This window comes from Xyrauchen texanus, chromosome 16 (assembly GCF_025860055.1).
Source record: "Xyrauchen texanus isolate HMW12.3.18 chromosome 16, RBS_HiC_50CHRs, whole genome shotgun sequence".
NCBI classification, from domain to species: domain Eukaryota; kingdom Metazoa; phylum Chordata; class Actinopteri; order Cypriniformes; family Catostomidae; genus Xyrauchen; species Xyrauchen texanus.
Genome location: NC_068291.1, coordinates 16,908,267 through 16,928,623, shown reverse-complemented (window position 1 = coordinate 16,928,623; position 20,357 = coordinate 16,908,267). Strand labels below are relative to the sequence as shown.

At 41.4% G+C, this 20,357-nt stretch overlaps 1 protein-coding gene across 1 annotated transcript in view; it reads right to left on the bottom strand.

The window, feature by feature from the left end:
- Nucleotide 1: 1 nt before the first annotated feature.
- LOC127657046 (unconventional myosin-VI-like) overlaps nt 2-20,357 on the bottom strand; it is a 102,935-nt gene continuing 82,579 nt past the window's right edge. Inside the window, exons 28-32 of the mRNA XM_052145683.1 lie at nt 17,827-17,987; nt 7,575-7,678; nt 4,537-4,668; nt 3,042-3,260; nt 2-1,823 (exon numbers count right to left, since the gene is read on the bottom strand). Coding sequence (XP_052001643.1) covers nt 1,624-1,823; nt 3,042-3,260; nt 4,537-4,668; nt 7,575-7,678; nt 17,827-17,987 — 816 coding nt within the window. The 3' untranslated portion in view covers nt 2-1,623. The remainder of the gene's footprint in view (nt 1,824-3,041; nt 3,261-4,536; nt 4,669-7,574; nt 7,679-17,826; nt 17,988-20,357) is intronic.

Genomic DNA, 20,357 nt, shown 5'->3' with positions numbered 1-20,357 from the left:
ACATTAAACTGGAAAAAGTTGGTAGAATATTTCGGATACAGTTACTCATTTACATTTCAACTGAAGCCATTTAAATTGCATTGTCAGTATGTTAATTGCACATTACAGCCAATTCCAAATGAAACCGGATATACAATTGAGGAAAATTGATTTCATCCATAAAAAGTACAACATATAACTCACCATTTAAATGGAATGTGTTTATTCTGGTCTAGCACAGTGATTGGAGGATGAGTTGCAAGTCAAAAATGAGAAAATCGGAGTGTATTTAACCCAAACACAAAAAAGATAAATTGACAGACAAGAAACAAATAATTAATAATTACAATATTCATGAATTGACAGTTTGAGATGACATTAGTTCATTTAGAAAGGGCTCAAAGCATGAAAATGGAGAATACTAACAGCATATGAATAAGTCTGAATAATGATTGCAAACTCAAATGCAGCAATTTTGTCTATGCCACGTTTTTCAAATGAATGTGTTTGGAAAGTTATTGCCATTTCCATAATTTTTAATCAAAATGAGATAAAACAAAGCCAGCGAACAGCATAGCAAGACACATAAGATTACAAGCTAATTTAATCTAAACATTTCCTTGAGTTGGTGTATAAATAAATGTAAAAATAAGAGGTCAACTGAAATCTACCACACACACCACAGAATTCACAGCAAATCATTAACAATAGTGCCATTATCACTTCACTGAACAGAAATGAATCTGTCCTTTAGCATATTACCATATGATTTAAGTACAAAATTGCTAAGCAAAACCATGCATGACAGCAGTGACTAATTCCTTATGAACTTAAGCTTATTTGAAATGCGTTTACAAAATTAATAAATAATCAAGTATATGTAAGGCAATAATGAATGGTGCATTTTTAGGAAATGACACTGCAGTTATCTTGTACAGCTAGATCTATTACCTCATTTACAAGGGACAAAACATAATGGATTCCAGTGCATGTTCCTCTTTAGCCTTTGCCCTCATGATCTAAATAGATTATAGTTACTTTGACTATATTCAATGTTGCTCTGCAGTAATGGCCATTTAAGTGCAAGTCCTATAATGAGATTTAAGTATAACAATGAGACTGAATTAGGACAAAGGCATGTGCCATGAATTGTTTTAGTGTAGTTTTACTGAATTGTCTATAGCACATTTTTGTAACTAGGTCTTTCATCAAGATTATTACTTGGTATTTACAGTATGAGCATTTCTTTTTTCAATTTCATATTAGGTTTAAGCAGGTGTGATTTTCTCATAACATTCCTATTAAATGAGATATAAATCTGGTCTGAGAATCTTAAGGCATCGCTGAGCAACAGGTTCAAGCAAGGCTCAGATTTGTATGAAAACTGGTTTCTAAGTTCACAGCAAAATTCATAACAAACTACAAACAAACAAACAGTAAATCGGACAGCAATCACTTTCACTAGAGTTCGCTAAACTAGTAAGTTTAAAAAGCCTCTGGTGAAAACATCTGAAAGCCCACCATGAAGAAAAGCCCTTTGATTTTTAGCTACACAGCTTTATTATCTACTATCTTCACTATCTTTACTATTTACTTCTAGATGTGCATAGACATTGTGAAATTATAAAGAAAAATGGGTTATCTTTATTTAAGGAGATTCTGGAGCATGGCGGTTGCGTAGGTTGGTCGAGCTTGCTTGCTTTCGATGGCGTTTCTCAGGTATTGGATTCCTCCACAGCGCTCCCAGATCTCTTCAAACTGCCGTGGCAGAATCTCTGCTCCACGCTTTCGTGTAAGCCCAGTCTCCTCTAGACTTAGCTCACACATCTCCATGTCATCCTTACCTGAGTGCAGCAAAAGTAAAAGGGTGTCATGCTGTGCCTGGATACATAATAAACAAATATATCCCACATCTACCAATAAGAGTCAAATTTGTGAGGGGGATTTATACTGTATTTCAACTCCTGATTCTAATCCAGATAAGAATTTGAGCCTGATCTCATGAAAAAATTGTGACTGTTGTCAGTGTGGTGACATTTTTGCTAAATGTTATCACATGGCCCCGTACACATATTGCAACAGTTGCAGTGAGGGGCACTAAAAAGAAAGTTACATTTTCTCCAAAACAGATGAGAAAGTTTTTTGGGTTAATGCTCTATTTAGTTTTAAATCAACAAAACCTCCCTCCCTAGACTAACCCTTAAACCTAACCGATAGTGTCATAAAAAGCCAATTTGCGATGAAAAATGCATTTGCTGAAGCAACCACATCATTTTGTGGTGCTTCTATGAGACTTTCAACTCGAGTGTCGACTTGTGTTCCCTTCAGGACTTGTACCTTGGTCTTTTGCATCGCAAGTGCAATAAAATAGCATAATGCGGGTGTCCCATAGACATTCTGTGGGCGGTACTGTCGTAACATGCTTGTTGACCGTTACGCTCTCTCCAATTTTTGAGTGTTAAAAGTCCCACGTTGTGCACCCAATCTTATTTTCTTTTCTGATTTTTATTGGGATTTTCATGAAAAATAAACTACATCTGAGATTTTATTCATTTTGTACTCTACGTCTATGCCGACTAAGAAAATGGAAAACGTTCTATTAAATTAAAACTATCAGCTGATTAATCGGTTATCTGGCTTTTCCACCACCTTAGTTATCGGTTATCAGCAAAATCCACTATCGGTTGACCTCTAACACAAGCGTGAAAATATGTTGCCTTACAAGACATGTACTAATGTCAAATATATGTAATGTAAAAGTGTTTTGATGTCATAAGTAAATATTCCTTATCTGATAATTCCTCTTTTACTCAAGATTTGTGTGAAAGGAAATAAAAGTGATTGTTGTTGTAGAGCCTCGTGTGTTTATTTCACCTGGAAAATGCTGCGATACATTTAACAATGTTAAAATCATTTTGCAAAAATGCAGCAATAAGTAACATGATTCTATGAGACCAGATACTGTAGAACAATTCATAGTTTGTGGTATAAGAAAATTATCATATAAAAGAATTAGGCTGTACTAATGAAAACTACACTGGTAGTGTTAAAGCCTTTAGTACCTGCTACCAAGAGGATTGGCTGCTTGTCTGGATGAAGCTCCATCTGCCGGGCAATCCAGGGTCCATCAAAGTGAGCGTACCACCAACCCTTCTTCTTGTTCTGAGGGTCTTTGTACTGGTCAGCGGGGCGGATGAAGGGAATGCGAAAGTAACGTTGCTCTCGGTTCATTGTGATCTCTTGCTGCTGAGCTGTGACTGGCGGAGCAGGGTTCTGCTGAGCTAAAGTGATATAACAGTAAAATTACAATATTTAAAATTAAAATAATTTTCCGAACTAGATTTGAGAAAAATGTGACCAAAAAGATGATCTGAAGAAAATGTGAGTCTTGTCCATGCAAAATTAGCTACTATGGTGTTCTGGGTGGTTGCAGATTGTGGTCTCTAGATATGGCTTGGATCCCTCCTTCAAAGTAAGTCTAAACGGGTATTTTTTCATCATCTGCCAGGAGTTACTTAAAAAGTAACAGAACATTTCTTATCAACAAGCATGATTTGAGGTATTATTCATATTCGTGGTAGCACAAACCTTGTAGGATGAGATATGCATCTAAATGTTATACTTGCTGTACGGTTAGGGCTTTTGCCATAGCAAACTTCATTAATAACCAAAAACTCTGGATATGACATTGTCTTATCTACCAACTATTTATTTGTTCTGTGCAAAAACATCTCATTCATACATACATGAATTCATAAAAGAGAGTACATCTTAAACTTGTCATTGCTAAAGTTCAAAGACATCTAGAGTTCACCATAATGTCAAGAAAGTTCTCCGAGAACTTATTTTCTAATCCAATATTGACTTTGCAAAGCTAGAGTCCTGATTCCATCTTTGGGAGAAACAGCACAAGCCCTGTACACCTGAGAGAACACTCAAACAAATGTTTAAAGGTAAGACACTTCTGAGGATTTCACACAACAAGAGAGCCAGCCCGTTTGAAGAAAACCCACAGGTCACTGAGAGCAACAAAAGATGCGCAACTCTAAACCTCCAGTTTATTCTGCACGAGCAAACACTTAAAACACACAAAAGTCTTCCTGCAACCAAGCAGGATGATGTGACTTTTAAGCAGGAAAATAAACGAGAGGTTTGATTACTCTGAAACTGTACTGAGTGCCTTGAGATGTGCTTCTAGCTGTCTGCATTATGTGCATCACAATGCTAACGTTAATCATGAAACCGCACGAGACTGTGTCAGAAGGTTCTTGAGAATAAGAACAAACAAAAGTGTGTGCCTATTCAACCTTGAGAAAGTACTGCAGCACACACACACTCACACTCACACACACACACACAGTCCTTTAGCGATGAAATGTAGTTGAACATGTTGTATACACCCTTTAAACTTTCCAGAATTTATAGTATGCTGAATCACCTTTGCCATTACAACAAAAAATCATTGGCTATTTAGGGGCCTGTCATACTGTGAGATTTGTATTCCGTTGTTTTTCCACTGTGCAGAGCATTCTCTTGGGAAAGCAGGTAATATCCTACCATAGTCAGTGACCGATTTGGGGGCTCTCATCTCTGTATCTGTGTTTTGCTTCTTGTTCTTTGATTTCCAGGCATGGTAAACCTTCAGACGACGATGAAATTCCTCACGGCATGCAGCCAGCAGCTCTATATCTACAAGGGGAGATATCATATAGGTTTAGGACTACATTGTCATGCATGACAAGTCAAGTTTTATGCCCTGTCATCATATATGGTTAGGTATATGCTAAACATGAATATGGATTCTATTCATTATTAATATTATAACAATAATTTTTTAATTTTTTGCATTGTGAAATTATTTTTATTGACAATTAAGCACCCAACCCCCATTCTTTTGACCATATTGCAATAAATCACATTCTCATTACTGTGAAAATAATAATATGTTAAATTGTAAAGTATTTATAGTGGCATGAAAAAGTATGTGATCCCTTTGGAATTGCCTACACTTATGTATACATTTGTTTTGAAATCTGGTTTGCTCTTCATCTAAGTTACAATTAAAACAATCTGTTTTAACTAACAACACACAAATTATTGAATTGTTCTTGTACATATTGAATACATCATTCAAACATTCACAGTGTAGTCTGAAAAAGTATGTGAACCCCTAGGCTAATGACAAAAAAAAAAGTGAATTAAGAGTCAGGAGATGGCAAACCTGACATCCAATTAATGAAAAAAGATTGGAGGTGTGGGTTTGACCTTTTGAGTTTGCTATTTACAAGAAGCTTCTGCTTATGTGGCCCATGCCTAGCAAAAAAGAGATATCGGAAGACCGACGATCAAGAATTTCATGAAGCTGGAAATGGTTTCAAAGTTATCTCTTAGTGCTTATATATTCATCTGTTCACATTTTTACAAATTGTCTATTAATGGAGATGATTTAGTACTGTGGCTACTCTCCTTAAAAGTGTCCGTCCAGTCAAGGTGAATCAAAGGGCACACCACAGAGTGCTCAATGAGGTAAAAAAGAACTCTAGATCGACAGCTAAAGATAGAGTCATTGGAACTGGTTACCACCTCTGTTCATGAGTCTACTTTATGGAAAACATTAAACAGGCATGTATCCATGGCAGGACACCACGAAGGAAGCTGCTGTTTTCCAACAAAAACAATGCTCCATGCCTGAAGTTTGCCAAAGACCACCTTGATAGTCCACAACGCTACTGGGAAAATGTTTTGTGGACTGATGAAACTAAGGTTGAATTGTTTGGGAAGCACTACACATGGTGTGAAAAGGGCACCACATAACATGAAAACATCATCCCAATGGTCAAGTATGGGTGAAGGAGCATCATGATTTGGGGCTGAATTGCTGCTTCGGGGACTGAACCTCTTGGCATAATCGAGGGCAAAATAAATTCACAAGTTTATCAAGACATCCTACAGGATAATGTCATGGTGGCTGTGTGCCAGCTGAAGCTCAGTAAAAGGTGGATGATACAGCAGGACAATAACAAAAAAAACATTGAATAAATCCACTATAGAATGGCTTCAAAAATCCACCGTTTGGAGTGGCCTAGTCAGAGCCAAGACATTAACCCAATACAGTAATACAGTAACTGGGTAAGCCAAGTTCTGAACACCGATTATGCAAGGTTGACATGTAAAGGCCAAAGTATACTTCGGTTTTACCTGTGCCGCCACGTCTCGTGCACAGTGCGTGTGACACAAATTTGGCCATCAGCACAGTATACTTTGAAAGGCTGAGTGCTCTAACTTGGAAACATGTAACAGTATGTGGAACAATTAAGTATACCCTTAAATGTTGTAACTGACTTCAAAAATCCGAGGACTTTTGAGCAAGCAGGTTTTGTAGCCTAGTTTCAATAAAAGGTATTTTAAGACCGGGGAAGTAGTTTTGACTGCTGAAAGTTACGGTACGTTTTCATAGTAGAAAGTATTATTTATTTCAAAGGATCAAGGTGTCCCATGATGTGACCTTATTAGGTCAAGACAAATGAAAGTTCAAACAACATGACAGACCGGAAAGTCAGTAAAAAAATGGGAAATTGGGCCTCTATCTTTTATAGTTCTTATACAAAAAGAGATAATAAACAGACAGTGGTCAAGATACCTGATAATGAAAATGTACCTGACTGATGAAAAGCACTTAAATAGGGCTGTCAATGTTAGCAAGTAAAGACATGCAGTGAATCAAAGTATAATTAATGCAGATCATTAATCAGATTTATTCAATTTGATATATGTATTTATTTAAAAATCAAATCCAGACAGACTTTTTACAAATATTCACATGGTGAAAGCATGTGAATATGTTACAGCATAACAGGACAAATATAAGCCATGGGAGCCACACCGCCATTCTTAGAAATGGTAATGCGAAAACCAGCAGACCTTCAGACCAGCTGCAAAACTAGTAAGATTATGTCCATAAAATTTGGGAAAGTTGTTGAGACATTGGAGATTTGCATTTCTGGGATTACATTTCCCTTAAGTTTTGATGCAATATGAGATACATAGAATCTATTTGTTTTTGTGCAAGTGGCAAGTTAAGAGCACTGTTACATAAATGTATTTCTGTCCAGAGTCATTAAATAGATATGCACTTATAATCTGTTCTGATTAAATAGACATGCACTTATAATCTGTTCTGATTAAATAGATATGCATTTATAATCTGTACTATAATCTGTCATTCACACAAACCGCTGCACCACATACTATTATTATAATTTTTTCCTTAAAAAAGGGAACTGAATGTGTTAACGTAGGGGTTTTTCGAACTAGGGTCCGGGGACCCCCAGGGGGCTGTAAGGGGGCATTTGGGGGCCAATCTGTAAACTTAAAATAAAAATGCATACTATTTTGACAGCACAGCCACAAGACATAAACAGTATGCATGTTAACATGATTTTATTGCATTAAGATCACTTACTAACCTTTTGTGTGTAAAGTTATAGCCAATTTTACAACTGTCCCCTAAAATTACTGTAAAAATTAAAATTTAAACAATTTCACAGCTCAAATAATACATGAGAGATCAGATGAAGAGGAGTCATTGTTCTTACCACAGGAGGTGTTGATGGCGTCTCGCAGCTCGGCGTACTTCCACTTGCTTAGGTCGAATTTCTTCTCCTCAGACACCACCTTGCTGGTCTGCACCTGCGCACCCCTGTGATTGCACATAGAAAGAACAATTTGCACAGCCCTACAAAACACTAGAGGATTTTTCTTATCTTATTATTTTTCACAGGCAAATGTTTTGATCTATCAGCTGGTGTAAAATCTCTGTTCCCAGCTGCTAAATGTTCCCTAGGCCACAGCAGAATCAGATGATTAATTGGCCTTATGCTTATGCAGAGATACATTCTCTCTGAAACTTGTAATGCCATGGAAAAAGCACTGATATGGCCAAATTAACACCTCACTGAGCAAATTGCCAAGGCTACACCTACAGCTGCAAAAGGGAGGATGGTTAATGGTGGTTAATTATGGTTAATGGTGAGTGAGGCACAGACTGCATGTGAGCTCTGTGAGGGTTTTTTGCAGTCATGGGAGGATCACATCAAGTCCTGACACCTAGTGCTGAACTCTAAGCCAATCACAGCAAGGATTTTCCTTTTCTTTACTAAAGATACATCTGTGAGGAGTGTTTGGGGGCAATGGCCAAAACCTCACCACACAAAGAGCTTTGCTTCTAATCCTAGTGTCATCATTAAACTGTCAATTCAATGTCAAGGCGTTTGTACTATGTGATCACAACTGACAGTGTGTGCGAATATTCTATATGGTTTCAGGTGATGACCTGGGTGGCCAAAGAAACACAAATTAAACTGTGATTGCAATCTGACACCCGTACCACAGTCTAATTAGATTTTCAGTAGAGAGTGCACAGTTATAGGGTTCTTAATTTAAACTGACCAAAAAGTGTTTTCCTTCTTGGAAAAAGACAATTCAAAATGGAAATTTAAGGTGGAATCCAATATAATGAGGAAGCAAACTGTAAACCTGTAAACTCTGAATCAGTTCAACTTCAGTGTGAATTGAACAAGCCTGCACGTGAAGATGGATACAAACTAGAATTTTACTTCTTTTTTGGAACGAAAATGTGAGTGGTGCTTGCTTGTGCAAAACTCACCTCTGGTGATTGCCAGGGCATTGCAATATGATTTCTAAGGCCAGAAATAAACAGTACTTGATGCAAGTACGTAGATGAGATTGCTGGCCAACACATTGCCAATGTGCGTTCTTGCGTTGCCGGGCAGTAACAAACCAAAGTATTCAAGTGGTCGATAGAGTTAACTTACTTTAATGCTTGCTATAGCGCCCCTTGTGGCAACTCATCTAGCAACGCGCACTTACATTGTTATATGAAGTGCGGTCTGACACATTTCAGAATGCAACAATGCACGAAATCAAGCTCGAGTAGCTAGAAGTGTATGTGTTCATATACAGTACTTACATAGGCCTTAGGGGGTTCCTAGGGGGTTCTGGGTGGTTGCTAGAGCATTGCTCTGTGGTTGCTAGATGTTTGCGCAGTGGCTCAAGACGAAGTTTCTGTGATATTATGGGGGCATATTACACAAAACTTCCTATCTTAAGTCTTAAAGGGATAGTTCACCCAAAAATGAAAATTCTCTCATCATTTATTCACCCTCAAGCTATTCCAGATGTATATGACTTCCTTTATTCAGCAGAACACATTTGAAGAAAAATTTATAATGCAAGTGGATGGTAACATGAAATTTGCTCCAAAAAGCACAGACAATCAGCATGACTCCAGTGGTTAAATTAATGTCTTATAAAGCGATATGATTGCTTTTGGTGCAAAAATCAATATTTAAGTATTTTTTAAATATAAATAATCACTTCCGTTTAGCAGCAGTATGCACATTCACAAGAGGGCTGAGGTCACACAGTCTCTCGTGTGACATATTGGCGTTGACATGTATACCTGAGAAGTAACGCATGTACGACACATCTGGGAGATCAGCGCTGTTTACAACTGAGTAGGAGGAACGCTTTACAGACCAAACGCCATAAACAAATTGAAGCAAATTCAAACAAAGATGTCAGAAGATTTTGATTTAAGAGGAGAACAGAAGATACAAGTTTTTGCACAGCCATATTTATTTGAACCAGAGTACTCTGATCAGGAGCACAGGGAGATGGAGGATGCTGGACCAAGAGCAGCACAACAACAAGCCTCAGAAAGACGGGAGCTCAGGAGACGTGGTGGTGCACATGTAGGCAATGTCAGCGGCAAAACCATCTGGCCCCGGCGCCTTGCCTGTAGGTGAGGTCTTAATTACTTTGTCAAGCTCCTCTTGCTAAGCCGTCAATTTAGGGAGTTCTAATGGTTCCACAAATTGTCTAATATCCTAAAATTTCACCACCAGCAGATCTCACTGAGGGAATGGTAGAAAAAGACTCTCTCTGCTTTATACATCTAGCCAAAAGCTTCCCTGCTTTTCCCCCAACTCAAAGTATGACTGTCTTGCCCTGAATAACCAAAACTCCACCTTCCGTGACAAAATAGTTATAAATCTGTATTTCAATCGTGTCAATTCTCTGAGGCCATCAGACGACATCCAACATGATCTGACCCCTAAGAACCGCCTTAAGTGCCTCCCAAGCCACGCACGCCCACAGAGGATACTGAGGACCAGTTGGTCTCCATAAAAAAAAAGTCAGCCTTTAACATTTGATGGAATTCAGGATTTTGCAAAAGGGGATACATTAAAGCGCCAACTATATGATTTCATTTTCTCCGTATGTGGCAACACCTCTAAACTCACCAGGGTGTGATCTGAGACCAAAATGTTTCCAATTGAGCAATCCACAACAGATGAAATGAGGAACTTAGATATAAAAAATAATCTATTCCAGAATAAATCTTATGGACTGGTGAACATTTTTTTATAGTCCCTACCGGATGGCTGGACTCAAGATGGCGCAGAGTATGGCTGCTGCGTTACGAGCTCCGACACAACACTGCAGTTTATTGTTTGTTTTGTTTACAGTTTTTAAATTTTTTGTCTTAGATGGTGTCTGCCTTATTGTATACAACAGACAAACGCTTTGGACAATGTCATGTCATGATCCCTTTAAAACCAGTGATGTAGTGTAGCGTTGTCATGCTACACCGCTATTTGTTGGAAAAATTATATTGTTTCTGGGAAACAGCAGAGATATTTTCCCGCTACTGAAAATTTTTGTAGCGTTGCTACTCTTAGCTAGTTACTCCCTAACCCTGAAAAACAAAAACTGCCATAAAAGAATGCTTATTTTTACTATTCTACTTCAGGTGACTGCACGAGAGGGAGAATCATAAACACATCATCACAACAAAACTCTACTTGCTCTTTAAACCAACCTTTTTCAGTACACACTAAAATGTAAATTCAAGTTTTTTTTCCTTAAGTACCATCATCCACCATTCAGAGAAACCTTCATGCTGAGTGGAAGCGTGGGATTCTCATGAGCAGGTGCAGACTGCAGTGCTTGTTTGTAAAATATGAAATGCATAAATCCAACATATATTTTGAGGCCTCATAAATAAATGGAAATTGGGTTGTTGAGGTCCCGACAGAAACAGGAAATAAGACTAAACACATGTAGGGGAAACCAAAAACATTCCAAAAGTCTCATTTTATGTCCATGATTTCTATGATTGGTACTCCTGTATTTTTGTGGAAAACCAATATACAACTATATTTTTAAATTTTTTTAAGAAAATGTGAGTGGCGCTTGCCTGTGCAAAAATCTCCTGGGTGATTACATATTGACCCATGTCAAAAGAGCCAACCCCAAGGCTCTGCAATATTCTGGTCCCTAGATCTGGCTCAAGTCCCTTCTCAATGCTATCTACAAATTAACCATTAACCAGGCCTCTCTATTCTATCGTAGAACTCAATAAAGAATTTATTCATGTATGAAGTATTTAGGTTAATATCAAAACTAAGAATTAGCCAACTGTTAATTCTTAACATGGCTTTCTATTTGTTGAGTAATCCTCTATCTAGGTTGCGGTAAGATTAGAGGGACAGGATGTGACTGTATGTTAGTGTGGATAGTGAATGGGAAAATCTGTGAAGAACCAAAGACCTGTGGTACCATCACTAGTAGGGAAGGAAACACAAAAAAAACAAGGTTTGGTTGGCATCACAATGGGCCTTATTCACTAATAGTTGTGCAGAAAAAAAAGTTTCTCACACTTAATTTCGACCTTTTTCACAACGGACGCTTACGCACATACTGTAATTATGTTTTAAGCCTCATTCAAAAGTTGATAGTCCAAATCACTCAAAATTTTAAGAGTGAATGCACTTAGCTGCATAGGAAAGCTATAGGATGCTCTTTTGCTCCTTTTTTAGTGAATGACTTAACCTCCAGTGTGTGGTCTGTCTGCACTGGTCTCAGAACAGTTCGAAATGCACCTTATTTTCATCCTAACTCCATATAAAGCCACTGAATACCCCATTTTTCAGCGTTTGGATGAACCCATTGATTCTCAGTTTTATAATGTACAGTAAATAGAGGATTTCTAAGGAACATTACTGTCCATTTGCAATAAATCTCTCATATTTTTGAAATGGCATATCGGATGAAACTTAAGACTCTAATCTTTTGACTCAAACAGGTTTCAATGTTAAAACTTAATTAGGTTTCATACCAGATTTAGTTTTGTTGCCGTTTTTCCCCAAAGACTGCCCCATGTTGTTTTGTCACATGAATTCCTACAAAATTTGAACCCTTTACTGACAACCTAGAGTCTTCTAAATTGAGATCAATTGGTTTAAATGAATATAAATTATGTTTTGGTATAGCGAAGCCAAAATACAACCTCCAAGCATGCGTTTGAGGGGTTGCACAAGGATTTAGGCCAGACTATTTTGTATGTGATCATTTTTTATTTATTTAGAAACCTTTTCCAGAACGAGATATAATGGACAATATTTTTTTCCCCTGAAATAAGTAACACTTATACATATATATTGTATATACTTGCACACAGTTAGTGAATGAGACCCAATCTTTTTACCATCCCAGTTAGCATGTCTAAAAACAGCAGAGCCCTTTTATTTTATTATATAAATCGTAGGAACCGATGGTTCTTTTTTGTCCTTTTCCATTACTAAATGAAATATAACTCCCAAGCGCTGCACCACAGGTTTCTCATGTTTCTCTGTTTACCTGCTTTCATAGACACGTAAGTTGTCTGAAGCAAAAATGATTCATGCCATTTATATAACACTGAGTTTCCTGTCTAGCTAAACCTTGTTCTTTGTTAGTTGTTCTACAGCCGCCCCAGGATAATAAAAGCTCTTTTCAGATGGAAATCTACATAAAAATATCTGGGATTTATGGGCTTTTTATGAATGGTGACCAGGTCACAAACCGGCATGCAGTCTCCTTTTGTTTGACTTCACCTGGTGATGCTGTTTGCCTTCATTTTTTATTATTGTGTGTATGTGCAGGGCCCAAATTTAACTTGAGAACATTTACCGGACATAATTATTTCTTACCGGCCATGAAATTGTTTTTAATTAAAAAGTATACTTTGATATTATATGGCAGTTATATTTATATAATTGTTTTTTTCCTTCCATTTATAACAGCCACTCGTTACATTATATATGACATAAGTATATACTGCATTAGTCAATACTCCCAAATATAACTGCATTAGTCAAAAAATGTTAGGAAGAAACTGTTATGATCTGGGAAATCAGGAGAAGGCAGACAGAAGGTAGGATCCAAACGCGGCTTTATTGAAAACCATAAATTAACAAAACACGGGAACAAAGGAAAGGTCCACAATGGGAAAACAGACAAAACCTTGGAAGGACATGGGGACATCAACAAGGGAAACAGGAACCACAAACAGGAGAGTAGTCACAGGGAACTCGGGCTGGAAACAGGGAGCTAACAGATACATCCATTCACAAACAACGACCGACAGAGACTGAACAAACAGACAGGGTTAAATACATGAACAAGGGAAAAAGGGGCCAATGAACAAACAGAACTCAAACAAGGTAACAAGGTGATGAACAGAATCCAATGGCAAATTAACGAGGGCAGGTGAAAACAATGAACGGAGAACACGAACGCTAACAAGAAAACTATGGAAGTACAAGGGTGACAAAAGTGCAAAACTAAGGAATTACAAAAGTGACAAAAATGACAAACAAAGGGCAACAGTGAAACAAGACAAGGTAATAGAAGAAACTACAAAGGACTACAAACACCAAAACAGGAAACAGGAACTAAACTAAGCTTCAACATAAAAGCACAAAACAAAAGACAACAGTGAACGTGACAGAACCCCCCTCAAAGGATCGGATTCCAGACGATCCTAAAAAAAATAAATGACAAAAAAAAAAAACACAAGAAACAAAGTGAGGGACCCAGGGGCAAACAGACAGACCAAAGGGGGCACAAGGGGCAATCAGGCAGTCCGAGGAGGCAAAAGGGGCAAATAGGCAGTCCAGGGCAGGTAAGCAGTCTCTGTGGGTGTGTGCAGGGAACCAGGTCGGGTGGCCTGGGGGGCGTCCACCGGGTAGGGACAGGTTTAGGTGGTCTGGGAGATGGCCGCAGAGCAGGGGCCGGTTCAGGGGGCCTGGGAGGTGGCCACAGGACAGAGGCCGGTTTAGATGGCCCAGGGGCTGGCCACTTGGCAAGGGCCAGTTCAGGGGACCTGGGAGGTGGCCATCGGACAGGGACAGGTCCAGGAGGCCTGGGAGGCAGCCTCAGGACAGGGACAGGTCCCGGAGGCGGAGGCGGAGCTGAGAGGGGCTCTGGAGACGAAGCTGTGGGAGGCTCTGGAGGCTCAGGAGGCGGAGCCAAGGGAGGCAGAACCATGGAAAGCTCTGGAGGATCAGGGGGCGGAGCCGTGTGAGGCTCAAGAGGCAGAGCCGTGGGAGGCTCAGGGGGCAGAGCCGTGGGAGGCTCAGGGGCAGAGCCGTGGGAGGCTCAGGGGGCAGTGCCATGGGAGGCCCAGGAGACAGGGCAGAGGGAGGTGGCGCCGCAGGAGGCTCTAGAGGCGACGACCTGGAAGGCTTTGGCGGCGGAGCCGATGGAGGCGGCGCCGTAGGAGGCTCTAGAGGCGGAGGCCTGGAAGGCTCAGGAGGTGGAGCCAATGGAGGTGGCGTAGTAGGGGGCTCCAGAGGCGAAGGCCTGGAAGGCTCTGGAGGTGGAGCCGAAGGAGGCTCAGGAGACGGAACTGAGGAAGGCTCAGGAGATGGAGCTGAGGAAGGCCTAGGAGGCGGAGCCAAGGATGGTTCAGGAGGTGGAGCCGAGGGTGGTGGCGCCGTAGGCAGCTCTAGAGGCGGAGGCCTGGAAGGCTCTGGAGACGGAGCCGTGGAAGGCTCGGGAGGCGGAGCCGTGGAAGGCTCGGGAGGCTTGAGGGGTGGAGCCCTGGGAGGCTCGGGAGGCTTGAGGGGCGGAGCCCTGGGAGGCTCGAGAGGCGGAGCCCTGGGAGGCTCGAGAGGCTTGAGGGGTGGAGCCCTGGGAGGCTCAAGAGGCTTGAGCCCTGGGAGGCTCGAGAGGCTTGAGAGGCGGAGTCCTGGGAGACTCGAGAGGCGGAGCTCTGGGAGGCTCGAGAGGGGCCCTGGAAGACTCGGTAGGCGAAGCTCTGGAAAGCTCGGAAGGCGGAGCTCTGGAAAGCTCGGAAGGCGGAGCCCTGGGAGGCTCGAGATGCTTGAGAGGCGGAGCTCTGGGAAGCTCGAGAGACTTTAGAGGCGGAGTCCTGGAAGACTCAGGAGGCGGAGCTCTGGGAGACTCGAGAGGAGCCCTGGAAGACTCGGTAGGCGAAGCTCTGGAAAGCTCGGAGGGCAGAGCTCTGGAAAGCTCGGAGGGCAGAGCTCTGGAAAGCGGAGCTCTGGAAAGCTCGGAAGGCGGAGCTCTGGAAAGCTCGGAAGGCGGAGCTCTGGAAAGCTCGGGAGGCTCGGAAGACGCTGACTCTTGGACGGGCATGACCACTGGCGCTGGCTTTTGGACGGTCATGGCTACTGGCACTGGCTCTTGGACGGTCACGGCTACAGGCGCTGGCTCAGGGACTGTCGAGGCTACAGGCGCTGGCTCAGGGACGGTCGAGGCTACAGGCGCTGGCTCAGGGACAGTCGAGGCTACAGGCGCTGGCTCACGGATATCTGAGGCTACAGGCACTGGCTCATTGACCTTTGAGGCTACCGGCGCTGGCTCACTGACGTCTGAGGCCACAGGCGCTGGCTCGGGGACGGTCGAGGGCTCAGGCTCGCTCACTCACCGTGGCTGACAAGGACTCAGGCTCGCTCACAGTGACATGCGTGGGCTCTGGCTCGCTGACCGTGACATGCGTGGGCTCTGGCTCGTTCACCGTGGCTGGCGCGGACCGGGAGGCGGCAGCCCGTCTTCTCTCCCTCCTCCGGGCAGACGAAGTGGGCCGCGCTGGCTCATGGAAGGCGACTGGTGTGAGGGTGACCTCGTTGACAGGTGGGACTGGCATGACAGGAAGAGCCAAGGGCGAGCTGAAGGTCGCCACCGCGGGAGGTGAGGCAGGATTCTCCTCTGCCACGTACACCGTGAGTGACGAACCGCTGACCAGCAGAGCCTCTTCCACCATCTCCTCCAAAGTCCAGCCGAGCGTCGCCGGTGGCAACCGCTCCCTTAGTGAGGCATTCAGGTTTCCCTGGAAGAAAGATGCCAGGATTCGGTCCGGGAAGTCGGAGACAAACACCAGCTCGAGGAAGTCCTGGACGTGGTCCTCAATCGGTCGGTCCCGCTGCTTCAAGCAGAGCAGCTGGTAGTTGGCCTGTTGGGCTGCTGGATCCATTGTTGGTCGGTCGTTCTGTCACAATCTGGGAAATCAGTGGAAGGCAGACAGAAGGTAGGATCCAAACGCGGCTTTATTGAAAACCATAAATTAACAAAACACGGGAACAAAGAAAAGGTCCACAATGGGAAAACAGAGACAAAACCTTGGAAGGACACGGGGACATCAACAAGGGGAACAGGAACCACGAACAGGAGAGTAGTCACAGGGAACTCGGGCTGGAAACAGGGAGCTAACAGATACATCCATTCACAAACAACGACCGACAGAGACTGAACAAACAGACAGGGTTAAATACATGAACAAGGGAAAAAGGGGCCAATGAACAAACAGAACTCAAACAAAGTAACAAGGTGATGAACAGAATCCAATGGCAAATTAACGAGGGCAGGTGAAAACAATGAACGGAGAACACGAACGCTAACAAGAAAACGAACGCTAACAAGAAAACTATGGAAGTACAAGGGTGACAAAAGTGCAAAACTAAGGAATTACAAAAGTGACAAAAATGACAAACAAAGGGCAACAGTGAAACAAGACAAGGTAATAGAAGAAACTACAAAGGACTACAAACACCAAAACAGGAAACAGGAACTAAACTAAGCTTCAACATAAAAGCACAAAACAAAAGACAACAGTGAACATGACAGAAACGATGGGCCCCATTCACTTATAATTGTATGGCTTTTGCAAACTTATAAGCACAGGAAAAGTTTTCACCAAAACCCTCCGCCTGATTCACAACAGATGAGTACACACATTCATTTGTTCTTACCTTCTTTCTAATGTTAATGAATCCGGATTATTCTAAATGAAGGAGCGCATGCACCAAGTTATTAATTTGCACAAAACATGCCCTAACATCTCCATATAAGGGCTTTCAGTGCCACGTAAATGTGAAGAGAAAGATGCTGCTGAAGCAAAAGGCCACAAAACATCACACTATAATAGTGCAGTACAGCATTACAATTTAGAACGATTTTATAATATGTGCCACTGTAGATGCTGGATGAACTGAAGGTGTGTTTGGAGCTAGACCATTTATTTGTGCCTCATTGTCCACAGCTTCAGACTGTGTGTGTGCTCCAAATTGCTTACAATCACTGCTAGTACTGTGTCACGAATTCTGCATTTCAAAGTAAAAAAGCTTCCCAAGCCATTGCGATGTTGTGCAGTTCACAACATACTAAAACCATCTGACAAAACGTTTCCACTCTGTATAGGAACATTCCACCAGCTGCATCCAAGTAGATCAAACAGCATTTTAATTAGAGCATTTGTAAAACATTTTATTCACTCATATAACTTGCATCAGCGAGGGTCAGATTATCATTCTTACAATTCAACTTAAACCATAAATTGCGTTGCAGCAATGTTGCTAAAAATATTACGGGCCAAAAGGTGAATAATAATTGACTCGACAGAGCCATTTTTACTAGCTTCTAGTGCACGGGGAGTGTTAAGTTTGGACCTTATGTATACGTATCTGCATGTGTGTATACCTGCGCAGGCTGGGGTCCATTTGGGCTTCATCCTGGATGAGTTCTGCCTCGCTCTGAGCGATTCTCATGGCCAACTCTCTGTCTCTCCTCTCCTGTTCCAACACATCCTGTCTCTGAGTCTCTTCCTCTCGCTCCAATGCCAGCTGCATCTCCAGTTCCGTCTGGATAAAACATACATTCCCACAAATCAATAACACACACACACACATAGATTGGAAAATTCCACTGTTTGCAACACCTGTGCCTTCATTCGGTTCCAAGAGGATGGCAACACACAGAGACACTAGCATACAAATGTGTGCCGGAAGGGGCACTGACAGTAATGGGAATATCTTTAAGTTTAGAGGGCTGAACTGTGGTGGGCCATTGTAGAATCAGAATGATGTCATTATCATCCCTGCTGAAAAAAACAGCAGCATAGCTGGTCACCAACATACAGTATGTTGTATTTTGTATGCTGGTGGCCCCATGCAAAACTTGGTGCAAAACTTTTTCTCTGAATATGAGCCTAATTGAGCCAAACACATCTGTCACGGGGCAGGTCCTAGTCTAAGAGACCAGATTTTATCATAACTCAATTTGTGACTAAATGTGTATTTACTGCATTTTGCCTTTGCACTGTAGGATAGGTCTACAGTATGCGGGTCCACCAACATAAACAGCACCAAACCATTAATAAACAGCATAAATCAGCCTGGCCCAGCATGGAAATTCATACTCAGTCTTTTAAGCAGGGATGTGGAAGCATTATGCCTCAGTGATTGTTTCCCCGCATGATCAACACGTGACAGCTTAACGCAGGATAAAGAATTTCCTCAATCTCTCCATCAAGTAGCGTCTGGTACCTCTGAAGTGAGAGAGATTAGAGAGGAGCCATGCTCCAGACTCACTGTACCTCATCTACAGCAGACACCAGAACACACCAGAAGCGCAGGCCACTCAAAGTATATTAAGCCATTATGCTCCTGTTGTGTGCTAAGGTCTGATTAGGCATATAACTGAGGTTTTACCGCAGCCAGCTGGTCCGGGATTCTTAGTCTAGACTGTTTAAAGACAAAAATAAGAAAAACAAATTAAATGAACCACAGTGTGGTCTTAGAAGTGTAAGGACATTCTGGGACAGAGTCCAGCAGCATGGTCCAAAAAAAACAAAACATTTGATTGAAGAGAGATGCTTGGATGAAATATTTTCCTCAGAGAAAACCGTGGACAGAACAAAAATGGTGCAGGGCACTGTCTCCATAGGAGGAAAAGAGCAAGGCAGCTGTGGTCGAATACTCATATATAGTTTACTGTAAATACAAAGACATATATACATAAAGCAGATGGTTATAGCATGCACTGGTCATGATAAATCTGAGCTATGAATCAAACTGTTAAAAGCAGAAGAGAAAACAGAGTGATATATTATGGCTGAAAATAACTACGATAAAGATTTTATAAACGGCATGACAGCAGTCTTTGAGTGAATTGTAAAGGTTTTCTTTAGCAAAAGTTTTCAATATATTCAAAGACTCCAAGAAACTATGCTTTGCAGATAACAATATATTTTTCAAGCCAATGTAAGAGAATAAATATTGTCAATTTTATATATGAATTTCCCAATATTATATACACGTCCAGAGCCAAATTTGGACACCTATTAATTTCCACATATTACAATAATAATAAAGTCATACAAACTATGAAATAACAAAAATTGAGGTATGGGAATTATGCAGTGACCGAAAATTAATATTTTGGCTTCCTCAAAGTAGCCACCCTTTATAAAAAATACACTCAGTCAAGTGTGTCCCAACTTTTTTTTTTCTCTCCCCTTTTTCTCCCCAATTTGGAATGCCCACTTGCCAATGCACTCTAAGTCCTCGTGGTGGCATATTGACTCACCTCGTTCTGGGTGGTGGAGGACGAATCTCAGTTGCCTTCGCGTCTGAGACCTTAAACCCGCGCATCTTTTCACATGGCTCATTGAGCGCATTACCACGGAGACATAGCGCATGTGGAGGCTTCATGGCATCCACACACAACTCACCACGTGCCCCACCAAGAGCGAAATACATTACAGTGACTACGAGGAGGTTACCCCAAGTGATTCAACCCTTCCTAGCAACCGGCCAATTTGGTTGCTTAAGAGACCTGGCTGGAGTCACTCGTGTGTCCCAACTTTTGACTGGTAGTGTATAATGTAGAAATAAATGTAACAATGAAGTATAACTACAGTAGAATATTTTTTTTTTTGAAATGGAACAGAAAAGAACAGAACAGAATCAAATGGACAAAATAGCACAGAACAGAATTGAACAGCTGTCAGGATTAACGAGTTAACGCATGCGATTAATTAAAAAAGTTTAACAAGTTAATTTTTCTTAATTGTGATTAACGTATTTACCATTAATACAGCATAAACAACGATTCGGTGAACTTTCAAAGTCTGTGTGCTGGGACATCATCCCACTGTTAGTGGAGAGACCATTCCGGACACCATTGCAGTTACAGTCGGTGAGTTGTCAAAACTTACATATCTTGCCATT